General features: G+C 50.9%; 1 protein-coding gene across 6 annotated transcripts in view; it reads right to left on the reverse strand.

The window, feature by feature from the left end:
• MGRN1 (mahogunin ring finger 1) overlaps positions 1 to 16,772 on the reverse strand; it is a 55,501-nt gene that overhangs the window by 25,700 nt on the left and 13,029 nt on the right. For 5 of the 6 annotated variants that reach the window (XM_028484131.2, XM_024123583.3, XM_024123582.3 and 2 more), the window contains exons 2-5: positions 7,843 to 7,961; positions 6,172 to 6,260; positions 5,361 to 5,507; positions 4,178 to 4,295 (exon numbers count right to left, since the gene is read on the reverse strand). In XM_028484131.2, the coding sequence (XP_028339932.1) occupies positions 4,178 to 4,295; positions 5,361 to 5,507; positions 6,172 to 6,260; positions 7,843 to 7,961 (473 nt within the window). Of the gene's footprint in view, positions 1 to 4,177; positions 4,296 to 5,360; positions 5,508 to 6,171; positions 6,261 to 7,842; positions 7,984 to 16,772 lie in introns of all 6 variants that reach the window. The other variant, XM_028484132.2, reaches the window with a different exon arrangement.

Here is a 16,772-nt window from a genome sequence, read left to right on the forward strand (position 1 = left end):
ACAAATGTTCACAGCAGCATTATTCATGATAGCCAAAAGGCGGAGACAACCCAAATGTCCATCAACTGATGAAGGGATAAACAAAATATGATCCCATCCATCCAGTGGAATGTTATTCAGCCATAAAAAGGAATACAGCACCGATACATACTACAACCTGGACAAGCCTTGAAGACATGATGCTGAGTGAAAGAAGCCAGCACAAAAGGTCACATAGTGTATGATTCTGTTTATGAGAAATGTCCAGAACAGACAAATCCAAAGAGACAGAAAGTGGATGCGCAGTGGCCAGGGGCTGGGGGAGGAATGAGAAGTGATTGCTAGTGGGTAGAGGGTTTCTCTTGGGGATGACAAAACAGTTCTGGAGCCAAGGCAGTAGTGACGGCTATACAACTCTGTAAATATAGTAAATACCACTGAATTATACACTTTAAAAGGGTGAGCTGGGGACTTCCCTGGTGGTGTGATGGTTAAGAATCCGCCTGCCAATGCAGGGGACACGGGTTTGAGTCCTGGTCCGGGAAGATCCCACATGCTGCGGAGCAGCTAAGCCCGTGCGCCACAACTACTGAGCCTGTGAGCCACAACTACTGAGCCAGCGTCCCACAACTACTGAAGCCTGTGCGCCCAGAGCCCATGCTCCACAACAAGAGAAGCCACCGCAATGAGAAGCCCTCGCGCTGCAACGAAGAGTAGCCCCCGCTCACCACAACTAGAGAAAGCCTGCATGCAGCAACTAAGACCCAACACAGCCAAAAATAAATAAACAAAATAAATAAATTTATTAAAACAGAAACAAAAAAATAAATAAAAGGGTGAGTTGTATAGTATGCAAATTATGTCTCGATAAGTTGTTTTTTAAAAAAAAGCTACAAAATAATATTTGTACAGTATGACTGCATTTTTGTAAAAAGCAAATGCATACAGGAGAAAGTCTAGAAAATACACCCCACATGGTCAGAAGTGGTCACTTCTGGAAAAGGAGACTGAACTGGGAGCATTCTGCTTGACAGATTCTGTGTAATTTGCACATTTTACTATAAGCATATATTACTGTTATAATCTTTAAATAGGCAAATCTGGGGAAAATGGCTAAAAAAAGGGAGGATGGCCAGGCCTCTGATGGCACAATGCTTGCAGCTGAAGGGACGCCTGGCTGTGTCTGGAGATATCTTCAGTTGTCACAATTGCAGCAAGGGACATTCCTGACACCTGGTAGGCAGGGGCCAGGGAGGCTGCTCAACATCCCACAGAGCACAGGACAGTCCCTGCCAGAGAATGACCCAGGACCCAAATGTCAACAGCACCGAGGCTGAGAAACTCTGGTATAAAGGAGAAACCTGAGTTTGGTGCCAGAGTGTCTGTCACATCTCTAACACCTACCAACACCCCCTTCAATGCCCTCAGCAGGCAAGGACGTCATGCCAGGACGTAACAGCATCCTTATGCTCTCCATACAGCTTAACTTCCAGAACCTTCTATTTATGGCAAAGCTTAGCCGTTTCCTAGCTACAGTAATGACTGATGAAGCTTCCATTTAAAAATACATGTAATAGGGCTTCCCCGGTGGCACAGTGGTTGGGAATCCACCTGCCAATGCAGGGGACGTGGGTTCGAGCCCTGGTCCGAGAAGATCCCACATGCCGCGGAGCAGCTAAGCCGTGCGCCACAACTACTGAGTCTGTGCTCTAGAGCTCATGAGACACAACTACTGAGCCCACGTGCCACAACTACTGAAGCCCACGCGCCTAGAGCCTGTGCTCTGCAACAAGAGAAGCCACCGCAGTGAGAAGCCTGTGCACTATAACCAAGAGTAGCCCCCCACTTGCCACAACTAGAGAAAGCCCGCGTACAGCAAAGAAGACCCAACGCAGACAAAAATAAATAAATAAAATAAATTAAAAATTCAAAAAATTAAAAAGATAAAAATACATGTAATAGAGGGAGGAATCAGAGTGACTGCTTAATGGGTACAGGACTTCCTTGTGGGTGATGAGAATGTCCTGGAACTGCCCAGTGGTCACACACTATGAATGCACTGTCACTGACGTAAGTTTATATTGTGTGTATTCTATCACAATAAAAAACACCTGTAAGAAAAACTGAGCTGATTTCAAGAACATATTAGTGGGAATTCTCTGTCGGTTCAGGGGTTAGGAATCTGCACTTTCACTGCCAAGGGCCCAGGTTCGATCCCTGGTCAGGGAACTAAGATCCTGCAAGCCGCGTTGTGTGCCCCCCCCCCACATCTTAGCTGAAGTGATAATCAGAAAAGGCAAAGATGAGGACGGGGTCCCATGATAACAACACTGGACAGGCCCACCAGGCCACATGCTGACAAGCTGAGGACACAGGTTCCCTGATGCACTGAGGGAGCAAAGGGGGTGCCCTCGTGGAGCACCCAAGACTGGCTTACAAGTCAGGTGTGCGCTCAGGACAAGTGACCCAAACCGTTGGTGATGCAGCACATCTGCAAATGCACAGGGGATGTTTCAGGGCCAAAATGCCAAGACTGGGCTATTTCAGAGGTCACCAAGCTGAGGTGCAGCCTCAGCCCAGCCGCCCCGCAGTCACCATAGGTGGGGGCACCCACTCACCTGCCCTCCCACCAGCCCCTCTGCCCTTCAGGAGCTGCCCCTCCCCATTCACAGGAGGGTGGGTGGGACCAGATGCACCTGCCGCGCATCTGAACCGGGAATGTGTGCACACAGGGATGGAACCATCCTGATGGCACGGGGCTGTGGGCAGGGGGCCCCCAGGACTGCTATTCAGCTTGGCCTTTGACTTCGACGGCCCCACCCGGCTTCCAGAAGACCTCTTTCTCACGTGGTAAAACAGAGGGGGCTCCTGTTGCTCGACATCAAAGTGCCCTGACCAGCAAGCACACGCGGCCGGGAGTAACTACCAGGGCGTGGCCTTCACCGTCTGACACACCCGTGATCCAGAACCTTCCTGGCAATTCCCACACCACACCATGCCCTGCTACCTCCAATCCTTCTCACTCATGTATTTCAGTAACATAATACGTGACTACCCTCCGTCAAAAAAAACTAGAGAATTCAGCTAAGTCAAAGAAGCCAGACATGAAAGGCCACATACTATACGGTTCCATCCATATGAAATCTCCAGAACAGGTAAATCCAGGAAAACAGAAAGCAGATTAGTGCCAGGGGCTGGAGCAGGAACAGGGATTTACTGTAAAGGGCATGAGGTATCCTATCGGGAGGACAGAAACATCCTAAAACTGGACTGTGATGATGGCTGTGATCACAGATTTACTAAAAATCACTGAACACTTAAAATGGGTGGTTTTATGATATTTAAATTCTACCTTAATAACCTAGTTTTAAAAAAAAAAACAAGATAATTCAGGGGTATACACAGTATTGATACTCACACTGTACACATGTAGCGTGTATGTGTGTGTCTCCCTTATACCAAGCTCCTTTGCAGATATAACCACTGTCTTCAGCTTGATGGGGAATCTTCTCTGGCTTTTCCTCAAGGATTATGTACACATACATGTACCTGCAGAAGTGGTCTTGTGCACATCTGTGGCTGTCACATATGTGCGATTACATGGTATTTGTCTGTAATGTGCTCTTCTCCAAGCCCAGGAGGTGCTTCCACATCACATCAGCATGTACAGCAGACATAAGCTCTGTCAGCTACTTTAAGGCTCATGACATCCCAGAACGGAGCTGGACTATGGTGCCCCCATTATGTATACAGGGGGTTCCCATGATGTCAGTGAACCAAGCGATACCTCCGTAACAGACATGTAGATTGTTTCCAATTTACTATTACAGACAGAGCTGCAGGGAGCACCCTCCACTTAGTGTAAATCACTGTCCTTAGCTACGGAACCACTGGGTGGGAGGCATCCTGCCACGCTGCAGCCCCGTGGCCCTGAAAAGCATACCAGAGCCCATACGGAGCTTCTAACTGCTGCTGCTCCGTCCGGCCACGATCATCCAGTCCAGCCAATGCCTGCACCGACCGCAATCCACAGTCCAGGTACCCCGACTGGGCACACAGACCTTGGTCAGCAGCCATTCCTGACACTTATCAACCACGTGAGGAATCTGAGTGAACAGGTCCCACTGTGCTTGCCCCCCTCCAAGGGAAGGAACTCGGGGAGGGGCCAGGGGAAAGGGGGGCCCAGCCAAGATGTTACCTCATCATCCTTCCACTCTGAGAAGTCTATCTTGAAGGAGGGCAGGGAGAACTGCTGGCTCACCCCCCGCTTGTAGTGGACAGTCTCAGACTGCAGGGCCGGGCTCTTGGGGGTGTACCTGAAGGGACCGAGAGAGAAAGGACAGTGAGACAAATGCTCTGCCGCGTCCCATTCTCCCAGAGCCCACGCCTGCCCAATTACTGCTACCTTTCCAGACCTGGCTACACCTTTCCATTTGGCTTTTATGGTTTGTTGACATTTTTGAATGATACAGTACAAAAATGCACAGTGCAAAGTGACCCCCAGCCCCGGCCTCATGTGTGCTCCCAGCCACCTGCTTCTCTGCCCCGTCCACAACCCGTGTGTCACTCCTGGGAAAGCTGAGGCATAATCACGCCTGTATGAGCAGGTGTTTCTTCTTTAATATTCAAACAGCAGTCCACCTACACTCTGCTCCGACCACTCGTGTGCCTGAAGCTGTCCCACAGTCATCACAGATGGAGGTGCCATGTTCTTGGGACACTGCATGGGTTCCACCGCGGTTTTACTCTAATTGATTCAACCAGGTCCCCACTGGTGGACACCAGGCGGTCGCCAACATCTTGCTATTCCAAACAAAGCTTCCAGGACTCTCCTCTGCATGCATCTTAACCACACATGCAAGCATGTCCCCAAGATAAATTCCCAGGAAAGGAATGGCTGAGTCAAGCAGCACACACATTTTAAATCCCGGTAAGCTCTGGCATCTCCCGCAGGAATCCAACCCAGGACCCTCACCCACCACCCCACACCTGCTGTCCCTGGGGCCTCACTCAGTCTCTAGGACAAAGGACACTCTTGAGGGCCTTGGCACGTCTGGCCTGAGACTGACACCGGGGGAGGGGCTGCTCTTACACGAACAGGGACTCACAGCCCGAGCTCTCAGCCACCACTCCACCCCCGGATCAAATCTGGCCTCCGAGGGGTTTCCTCCGACAGGACAGAAGTGGGTGCATTTCTGCCCATCCTGCCTGGGTCTGGCCTTGCAGCCTGGAGGCAGGCCTGCCGTGGTCGTGCTGAAGTTGCAGATTTCAAACTGTGGGGGCCAGCAGGGCCCTATTTCAAATCAAAGCTCCAAAAGTTCAAATACACAATACAGACAGAAGCAGAACCACTGGGCCTGCCAGGCCCCACGGGGACTCACGCAGCCGTCCCATTCAGGAACTCCTCCACTGCCTGGCAGTAGATGGTGATGGCCACCCGGGCGTCGGCATCGAAGGTGAACTCCAGGCTGTAGAGGACTCGGGGCTTCTCGCTGTCCTCAGTGGGGCTGTCAGCACCGTCCTTGTATCTGCCGGGGAGACAGAGGAACAGGGCAGGTCAGGGGCCGCGCCTGCGAGGGTGTCCCCACCCCATACAGCACCCCTGTCCCCGCGGGGGCCCCAGAGTCAGCTGCCTGGCTGCATCCCACCTCCCTAGGAACGTGGAGGCCATTCCCTGTTTGGACAACAAGGCTCAACAACGCAGGGTCCTCCTTCCCTTGTCTCCTGCCCACAGAAAGGGAGACTAGTCCTCTGGGTTTAGAAATGGCCCCGATCCCTCACGTCTTCCAGGTTTGAGGCGGTTTCTCAGCCCACTGACGCGCCGGCTGGACTGCTCATGGCAGTGGGGGTGTGCTGAGCGCCGTAGGGTGCTGAGCGGCATCCCTGGTCCCTGCCTGCCAGATGCCAGTGGCACCGCCCTCGCCCACCCCCAGCTGTGACAACCAATACTGTCTCCAGACCCAGCCCAACGCCCCTGGGGCACAGGCGCCAGGCTGAGGCCCAGCTTAACGGCTGGAGTTCCACAGGCAGAACCTGCAGGCCCCTCCCCTCCCCACTCTCCCCCAGGGGCAGCTCTGGAATCGAGTCCTGACTCTACACAAGGGGGAGTAGGGCCCAGGGCCACTCCCTCCCAAGCACCAGGGGGCCCATGGGGGGGCCACAGCGCGGCACAGGGCGGCGGGGAAGGGTTACCTCACGAGCCGGAGGGAGTCTTTGCGGATGTTCACCAGGCTCCTCAGTGTCTTCACGGGCTCATGGGGGGCAGGGGTGACGTAAGGAAACTAGGAGGGAAAGAGCAATTCCAGGTAACCCCCAGGGCATGGCAGCAGAGGGAAAACAGGGCTTCATCAGAGCAATGGTCACAACCCTGCCTGGTCGTCTTGGGCCCTCGCGCTAACCACAGGACAGCACTCCCCTCATCCACATCCAAGGAAACCACAGGCAACACGGCCAGCATGTGGGAGAGCCGGGACTGGAACTGCCCTGAGGATTCTGGGTCCCCAGTTGCAGAAAGGACCCTCAGCTGGGTCCCCGGGGCAGCGGTTAGGGTTGGGGCTCTCAGGCCACGTTCCTGGAGGTGGGACCTGCCGTCTCACTGCTGCCCTGAACAAGGCAGGCTCTCCACACGAGGACAATGGTCAATACAGATTTCGGAAGGGACTTTCGCCCACACAGGCACGCACGCACACGCGCGCGCACAAACACACACACACACACGGGTGCTGTAAAACTGGTGGTGTCTGGAAGGCTTGGGCATGGGGTCAGTCTCCTGCTGGTGACAACGCACTGAGTCTTAGCAGATGTTGTCACTGGGAAGCCGGGTAAAGGACACCCGGGGTCTCTCCATCACTTCTCACAACTGCAGGTGACTCTACGATGGTCTCAAGGAGAAAGTGACACAAGACAACAGATCTACAGGCGGACTGCAGAGCCAGGCCCTGGGTCTGAGCCAAGGCTGCAAAGACGTGGAAGGCAGGTTCTGCTCCTGCTGTCACAAACTCGGGAGGGTGGGCAGCTCAGTACAATGTGGAAGCCCCACTGGTCCCATGGGTGGGGGACCAGCACTCTGGGCCCCAGGCCAGTTAAAGGACCAAGACTTCATGTCAACCAGCTGCTCTACAGCTAAAACAGCCTGGAGACCCCTGGTCCAGGGGATACCACCCCCACCAGGCCCAGGACTCAGCAGCCCTAGGGGACAGAGTCCAGTGTCTCCTGAGAGAGAGGGCCTCCTGCCTGGGCCCTTGGCCGCGCAGGGAACCATTATATTAAGATGCAAAACCCAGGCCCCTGCTCAGCAATCCCCCACAGCCCTCTCTCTCTCTTTAGTCTCCATCCATCAAACGTTCCCTTCTTTATTGCCTGCACCCCACATACTAAACAGGGCAGGGTCTGTCCTTCCAGCCCCTGGAAGAGTCCTAGGTACACAGCAGGTGCCAAATGTGCGTTGAACGAAGGGACAGCAGTGTATGAAGTGCACTCCTCTGGTGACTAGTGAGGGCGAACTTGTAAAAAACGGTCCTGGCTGTTTGCGTTTCTGCTTTGGATCACATCTCCTGCCCACTGCTCTATGGAATGTGGATGTTCTTTTCTCTTTTTAAAGACAATCATCCAAGAGGCCTGGGATGAAATCCAGAGCCTTCCTCAGCCCCACAGTCTGGATGCACTGGGTTCAGTAGCAGCTGCTCTGTACCCCAGGGACCAACCCTCAGTCATCCAGCCTCTAAGGGGGGACAGGCCTCACGCACACATCATCACATGCACACGTCCAGATGGACCTCCGCCCCGTTTGGGGAGACTCGGTGCCTGCTCGCAGCCAGGGGCCTTGCCACCACTGCCCATGTGCCCAGCCCCACCGAGACCCACCTGGACTGGGCGATTGCCCAGGAAGTTCAGATCCATGTTCTCTCCAAAGAGGTAACCTTCAGGGTGGGGGGTGTCGAATTTCTCACCTCCCATGAAAAAGTGGGAGGCAAAGTAGTTTCCTGGTTAAAAAAGGAAACACAACTGTAGACGATGAGGCTCAATACAGCCCAATGGGAGCATCTCATGGCTGAGTAGCTCAGCCTGAGAAAGGCCAGCTCCAGACACAGCCTCAGCCCCTCCACCTGGCCCGGGGCCTCTCCTCCCCACTCCTGGACTCATCCAGACCCCCGCTCCAATATCACTTCCTTCTGCAGCAGGTTGAACTGCGTCCCCTACAAGGACATGTCCCAGTCCTCACCCCTGGCACCTGTGACCTTGTATGGAAATAGGGACTTTGCAGATGGAATCCAGTTAACAGGAGTCAGACTGGATGGGGGCCCCTAAACCCAGTGACCGGTGTCTCCATAAGAGAAAGAGGGAGATGTGGACACAGACACACACAAAGGGAAGAAAGCTGTCTGACAACAGAGGCAGAGATTGGAGTGACGCGGCTACGATCAAGGAGTGCCTCGAGCCTCCAGAAGCTGGGAGAGGTGGGGAGGAGCCTCCCCTAGAGGCCTCAGAAGGAACTAAGCCTGTGGACACCTCGATTCTGGACTTCTGGCCTCCAGAACTATGAGAATAAATTCTGTTGTTTTAAATCACCCAGTTTGTGGCACTTTGTTACAGCGGCCATAGGAAACGAATACACTTTCTCTGACCCCCAGACTAAATCAGCCTCCCCACCCCAAATCCGAGTCCTGAGTACTTTTTCACCTCAGTGCTGACCAGTTTAAAACTGTGTGGACCTGAGTTGTTTCATTTCTATCTGACTCCCCTCCATGAGGACTGAGGCTATACATCCCTGGCACACTTAGGCACTAAATTCATGTTTCTTGTAAAAATAGATGGCTACGAGGCATCGGACATGGGTCAGCTTCAAAGAACTGAGCTCACAGCCTTGCTGGGGAAACACTAGAAGTACTGCCTCCCCCAAGCTTCCTGATCTGATACTTGCCCACTGTCCCCCGTTTCTCTCTGGCACAGAGAAAGGCCAGGTAACCAGAGGGCCCTGTGAATTTTGTGGACCAGAGGGAATTCTGGGTCCCTTGAGCTTTGGTGGGTGCCCTGCATGGATCTGTGTGCCCTTCCTGAGAACCACAACCCCAGTTATGTGGGACACAGCCTTGGCTGCCTAGGCCAGGAGGCTCAGAACCAGGAGAACAGCCTGGTGGCTCTTGACTGCAGGGAACATAGCCAGGACATATCAGGCCAGGGCATAACCCCGACCCACGTGTGGACCAGGAACCAGACAGAGCCAATTGCAGTGAGAGAAAAAGAATAAAGTGGTGACTAGTTAAATAAATACAATACTCCTGATTTTATGGAACACCATATAATAGCTGCTAAAGAGCAGCAAACAGACCTGGATACTGACACAGAAAGATGGTCACGGAATAGTCGTTGGATGCATTCCAAAACCCCTTTTGAGAGGTTAACTGCACACACTTAGGTGTGCATAACGCAAGTTGTGAGTACACAGAGAATGGTCAAAAGGACGCACCCAAAAAGCTGCTGAGAAGTCAGTCGGGAGCAGGTGCGGCATGGACAAAAGCCCAGACGTTCTGCTCCATGTTAGATCTTTTCACTGAATATGAACCACTCATGGTGCACTTATCAGAATAAAAAGACTAAGTGTGACACAGGGAAGCACCTGGGCCCTTCCAAAATCACCTGGGATTTGCACTCAGTCCCATCTACTGCACTGAGAGCATCAGTGGATTTTAATGTGCAAAGGCTTTAAAAAGGTGGTTGTTCCCACATTGGCCCTATTGGGGTGGGGCACAGGCGGTCTCTGGACCTGTCTCTGGACAGGTGGGCCTGTGGCCCATCCAACCTTGAGCCCAAATCACAGGGCAGGTGAGAGGGGTGTCAGCTGGGAGCTCTGGGGGAAGCCAGCTCGGAGCCACCTGGTCTGCCAGGACTATGATTAGGCCGTAACAATGACACACAGCACAGCTGACAAGCAAAGTCACGCACACTAGGCTCTGTGACAAGTCAGGGCCGCAGTGGCACGTGACAGAGGGTGCACGGAAGCCCAGCGGCTGCCTGGGCCCCACCCTGCCAGGCCCTCCACGCTGCTCACAGGCCCTGAGGTGGATCCAGAGGCCGCACAGCACTGGTCTGGAGGGAAGGTTCCAGGCGAGGCGGAACCAGGCCTGGGGCCCAGCCATCCTTGCAAAGCCCTCCAGGCATAGACAGGCCCCTGGCCCGGAAAATCCTGCTCCAACCTCCCCCTGGGGGACCCCAAGGCCCAATCACATTATGTCCAACAAACCTCCAGAATTTCCTCTCCGCAAGCAGAAAGTGGGTGAGGAGGCTCTCCTCTAAGAAGGCTCCATGTTCTCACCACCTGGTATTCATGTCTCTGGGGAGACTTCCCAGTCTAAACAGGGCTGACCTGTGTAACCAGCAGGACACTGTGGAATTGATGGAGTTGGACTTCCAAGGCTCTGGGAGAGGAAGCCGGCTGCCGTGCTGGACACTCTAACAGCCCCATGAAGGGGTCCATGTAGTGACAAACTGAGGCCTCCAGCCATTGGCCAGCACCAACCTGCCAGCCCTGCGAGGGAACCACGTGGGAATCAGACCTTGTAGCCTGGCTGACGGCAACCTCAGGGGAGAGAGACCCTGAATCAGAACCACCCAGCGAAGCCACTCCCAAATTCCTGACCCACAGAAACCGTAATAATAAGCATTTATTGTCATAAATGGCTAAATTTTGAATTTGTTACTCAGCAAGAGATAACTAACATGATGGGCTTCGAAATCCAGTCTGAGTGACCCTCTCTGGGCTCCTGAAAATAACATTCTTCTGTGGCCACCACGCTGCTCAACGCCACCACCACCTACTGCTGGAGTCCTGCAATCCACTCCCCGGTCTCCCCACTTCCACAGCCCCAAAGGCTGTTTCCCACATTCCAGTGCTCATAATGAGGGGCCTTCTGATGCCTCCCTAATCACACCAAAAAAAGGCCCAGACTCCTCCCCATGGCCTGCGGCGGACCCTGTCAACCCCGTCCGTACCCCAGGGTCTCTGTACTTGCTGTTTCCTCTGCTTATGAAGTTCTTCCCCAAGAGTCTGCCTTGATCCTTCGACCTCATGTGTCCTCCTGAACAAGGCCTCTTCTGATCATTCTTTTTAAAATTTACAACTTCCGCCCTCCCACCCTGCCTGCTGACCCCCCACTCCCAGCCCCCTTCCCTGCTTTATTCTTCTCCACAGCTCTTTCCACAACCTGACCATTCACAGGAGGCCTGCACGGCTTAGTGTAGTTTTAAGCTTTAATAACTTCAGAGGTATAAATGCTACAAACGGAAACCTCCGTATTAAGAGGCAACGGATGAGGGTTTTTTTTGGGGGGGGGCTAGGTTTTTGGGGGGAAGGCTTTAACTGTTTCTTTTCTAAATTAATGTGTATTGCCTTTTTTTTTTTTTTATGTTTGGCCACACCTCGAGGCTTGTGGAATCTTAGTTCCTGGACCAGGAATCAAACATTAACTCTTGGCAGTGAAAGGGCAGAGTCCTAACCACTGGACCACCAGGGAATTCCCTAACGTGTATTGCTTTAAAACAAGAAAAATTATTTTAAAAAGACTTGGAGGGGGGGGGCTTCCCTGGTGGCGCAGTGGTTGCGCGTCCGCCTGCCGATGCAGGGGAACCGGGTTCGCGCCCCGGTCTGGGAGGATCCCACATGCCGCGGAGCGGCTGGACCCGTGAGCCATGGCCGCTGAGCCTGCGCGTCCGGAGCCTGTGCTCCGCAACGGGAGAGGCCGCAGCAGAGGGAGGCCCGCATACCACAAAAAAAAAAAAAAAAAAAAAAAGACTGGAGGGGGGCTTCCCTGGTGGCGCAGTCGAAGAATCCGCCTGCCAATGCACGGAACACGCGTTCAAGCCCTGGTCTGGGAAGATCCCACATGCCGTGGAGCAACTAAGCCCGTGCATCACAACTACTGAGCCTGCGCTCTAGAGCCCGTGAGCCAAAATTACTGAGCCCACGCGCCTAGAGCCCGTGCTCTGCAACAAGAGAAGCCACCACAATGAGAAGCCCGCGCACTGAAACGAAGAGTATCCCCGCTCACCGCTACAAGAGAAAGCCCGCACACAGCAACGAGGACCCAACGCAGCCAAAAAAACAAAAAGACTGGAGACATGGGACAAGGATGTTAGAGCAGTGAGCATAAAATCACAAAACTGGAAACACGTTCTGGAAAAACCACTGGATTGTACATTGTAAAAGGGTGAAGTTTGTAGCATGTGAATTATATCTCAACAAGGCTGTTATTATGAACTGGAAGCACTTCAGTTGTCAGCTGGTAAATCATCAACAATTTTTTTTGGTATTAGATCTTTATGTGATCTTTCTATTTTTTGGCAAATAACTTGGAATCAGATGCTATTGCTAAATCAAACCCCTGTTAATTCCCATCTACTTTATTTACGTGAACAAAGTTTCTTAACTTAAAATGAAAAACAGAACTAGAAGTGCTGCTGAGACGTCTCATTCCAGCAACAGGTTCTATTCAACTGTGACTACATGAATTAACTGGGGGGAAAGCAGCCTATCCACTGACTTAAGAGATATATGTTCAATTTTTTTTTTTTAGTATTTATGTTTGTTATTTATAAAAACTGTAATATTTGTGATGTTTTGACCAACTGGATATTTGTAATGACCACTCAAACCAGGAGAAAAATTCTCCCTTTTAAGATTCTAATTTCAATTTATGTACATATTTTGGTTGCATACAATATAGGCACCAATAAAAGACTTTCAAGCATAAAAAGTTGGAAACACCTCACATGCTTGATAAGGAAATGGTCCAACACACCGTGGCAGTGACAGGATGGAACCAAACATCAGGTAAAGGAGGGAGTGGGGTCTCCGAGTATCAGCACAGAGCAGGTGCAGAACCAACACAACTCAAACACGGAGGACGTGAAAACATATCACAACGCAGCCCCGCAGCGCTGATGGTGGGACCCCACACTTGGAGGAGGAAGAAACCAACGTGGGGAGGACATGCCTGAGTCCACAATATGAAAAATGTTAACTGTGGACTCTGAATGGAGGGCATTCCCTATATTACTCTCTGTATTTTCCTGTATGTTTTTAAATGCTCACACTTTTTAAAAATTTATTTATTTTTATTTATTTATTTATTGGTTGTGTTGGGTCTTCGTTGCTGCACGCGGGCTTTCTCTAGTTGCGGTTAATGGGGGCTACTCTTCGTTGCGGTGCACAGGCTTCTCATTGCAGTGGCTTCTCTTTGCTGTGGAGCACGGGCTCTAGGTGCACGGGCTCCAGTAGTTGTGGCTCGCGGGCTCTAGAGTGCAGGCTCAGTAGTTGTGGCGCACGGGCTTAGTTGCTCCGCTGCATGTGGGATCTTCCCGGACCAGGGCTCGAACGCGTGTCTCCTGCATTGTCAGGCGGATTCTTAACCACAGCACCACCAGGGAAGCCCTAAGTGCTCACATTTTAACGAAAGGAACTTTTAAAGGAGGAATGTGCATCCTAGGGAACTGGCAGCAGCTCCCAGGTGTGTGCCTGTGTGTGTGTACAGGTGTATCGTGCATACGTATATGTGTGGATAGGTGTGTGTATATCTAAATGTGCGTGGTGTGTGTGTGTAGGTGTGTGTGCATGCATCTGTCATGTACACATGTATACGGTGTACATGTGTTGTGTGCATGCATGTGCATCTGTGTGTGCACATTTTGGAACCCAGAGGAGCAGGCAGGGCTATGAAGAGGAGAGAGGGAAAGAGAAAGACAAGACAACCGAGGGGGAGAAACAAAAAGGAAGACCTGGAGATGGGAAGAGAAGAGAAATCACCCCCACAGCCCCTAGGCTCTTCTTCCATGCCCCCAAGTCAGTGCCCCAGCCTGGGCTCCCCACAGAACCCATTGAGAGGGGATGGAACCTGCCCCCACTTTCCATGTGGGAAACTGAGGTCAGAGATCACCAAGCTAGTGATGGAGCCACGGCTCAAACCTGCCGACACCAAGCCCACCGTGTGTCTTTTTAAAAAAATTTATTTATTTATTTATTCTTGGCTGCGTTGGGTCTTCGCTGCTGCGCACGGGCTTTCTTTAGTTGTGGCGAGCGGGGGCTACTCTTTGCCGCAGCACAGTTTCTCATTGCGGTAGCCTCTCCTGTTGCGGAGCACGGGCTCCAGGCGCAGGCCTTGGTAGTTGTGGCTCACGGGTCCAGAGCGCAGACACAGCAGTTGTGGTGCACAGGCCTAGGTGCTTTGCGGCATGTGAGATCCTCCCAGACCAGGGCTCGAACTGCGCCCCCCACCCTGGCAGGCGGACTCTTAACCACTGCGCCACCAGGGAAGCCCCACCGTGTGTCTTAATCCCATGCTGGGCACCTCCCTGTACCACAGCACCGGGGACAGACAGGGGACGGCAGTCAGTGGTGTCACTGCTGGTCACACATAATGAGCCATGTGAGAAGGGCATCTCAATTGTGAAATCCTTCCAGAGGGCCTGCCAGAGGACATGGGTCCTGATTTTGACCTAGAAGCCCCAGCTACCTGGCACAACCCACTCCAGTACTCCAGGGCCTCAGAGGAGCCATCCTTAAACTTTATGGCTAGTATGCGGGTTCCTCAAAAAATTAAAAATAGAACTGCCATATGATCTAGCCACCCCACTTCTGGGTATTTACCCAAAGGAAACAAAAACACTAATTCAAAAAGATACATGCATCCTGATGTTCACTGTGGCATTATTTATAATAGCCAAGGTATGGAGGCAACCTAAGTGTTGTCAATAGATGAATGGATAAAGAAGATGTGAGATATATATATATATATATATATATATATATAAAACGGAAGAGTACTGGACCATAAATAAAATGCAGTCTTGCAATTTGCAACAACATGAATGGACCTAGAGGATATTATGCTAAGTGAAATGAGTCAGAGAAGGACAAATACCACATGAACTCACTTAAGTTTGGAATCTAAAACACAAAACCAAACAAACAAAACAAAACCAGACTCATAGATACAGAGAACAAACAGGTGGTTGGCAGAGGGAAGGGGCTAAGTGAAATAGGTGAAGAGGATTAAGAGGTACAAACCTCCAGTTATAAAATAAATAAGTCATGGTGATGTAATGTACAGCATAAGGAATACGGTCAATAATATCGTAATAACTTTGTACAGGAACAGATGGTTACTAGACTTGTCATGATGTATGCAAGTGTCAAATCACTATGTATCAACAGTACAAAACTAATATAACATTGTATATCAACTATCTATCTATATATTTATAAATACATATATATTTTTTGCTTTCACCCATCTTATTTTTTTCTTTTCCATTACAGATTATTACAAGATATTGAATATAGTTCCCTGTGCTATACAGTAGGACCTTGTTGTTTTTCTATTTTATACACATTAGCTTGCATTTGCCAATCCCAAACTCTTGATTTATCCCCCCCACCAATTTCCCCTTTGGTAACCATAAGTTTGTTTTCTTCTTTTTGTTTTCTTTTTTTTTTTTTTTTTTGGCAGGCGGACTCTCAACCACTGTGCCACCAGGGAAGCCCCACATAAGTTTGTTTTCTATGTCTGTAAGTCTGTTTCTGTTTCGTAGATAAGTTCATTTGTGTCATATTTTAGATTCCACATATTAGTGATAATTAGTATTTGTTTTTATACCTCAATGTGATAATCTCTAGGTCCATCCATGTTGCTACAAATGGCATTACTTCATTCTTTTTTTATGGCTGAGTAATATTCCATTGTATATATGTACCACACCTTCTTTATCCATTCATCTGTCAAGAGACATTTAGGTTGCTTCCATGTCTTGGGTATTGTAAATAGTGCTGCTATGAACACTGGGGTGCATGTACCTTTTCAAATTAGAGTTTTCTCTGGATATATGCCCAGGAGTGGGATCACTGGATCATATGGCATCTCTATTTTTAGTTTTTTAAGGAACCTCCACACTGCTTTCCATAGTAGCTGGACCAATTTACATTCCCAGCAACAGTGCAAGAGGGCTCCCACTTCTCCACACCCACCTCCAGCATTTGTTATTTGTTACATCAACTATACTTTAATTTTTTAAAATTACGGCTAAAACAAATCCATGTCTCTGTCCCCTCTCTGCTGTCGCAGCCAAGGGACACTCGGGCTCAGACAGCTCATCTCCTCTCTGCCCGACGGATTCAGACTCTGCCCTACTTATGGGTGTCCCAGTGACCTGGATGACAAACAGATGAACAGCCACCAAAACAAAGACCAAGAGCGCCCTTTCCGGGAGGCTCCCAGCGTCCCCTCAACTCGGCTGTTTTCCTTTACATATGTCAGGTATGGAAGGACAAGTCAGGCGTAAAGCAGACACGTGTTCATCATCTTCCAGGACGAGGAAAATCAAGGCTGTTTCTGTGACGGCCCGTGGCGGTGGAGGCAGAGAGGTGCTGCCCCTTCCTCACGGGCCACAGAGAGAGCCGAGCAGACTTCTGCGGCTCCTTTCTGTTTTGTGTGTTCCACTTTTACACGTCTAGCTGTGCGCATGTGTGTGACGATCATCATTTACAACCGAAAACTGGAAACATTCTAGTTGCTTAAGTGAACTAACCCTGCTAAAGAGCCAGGTGCTAGGACACGCAAAGATCTCCCTGGGATCAGAGTCAAAAGGCAAAGTGTTGGTCAGCATAGAGAGCACAGATGGACTCTAGGGGAAAGAAAGGGTCAGGCAGGATCCATGCCAAACAGACAGGAATCTCCAAGGAGGCAGGGAGAGAGCGGGAACAGTAAACCATGCCCTCAATGTTCTCCCCAAGAACATTGGCTATG

This window comes from Physeter macrocephalus, unplaced genomic scaffold (assembly GCF_002837175.3).
Source record: "Physeter macrocephalus isolate SW-GA unplaced genomic scaffold, ASM283717v5 random_131, whole genome shotgun sequence".
Classification (NCBI taxonomy): Eukaryota; Metazoa; Chordata; class Mammalia; order Artiodactyla; family Physeteridae; genus Physeter; species Physeter macrocephalus.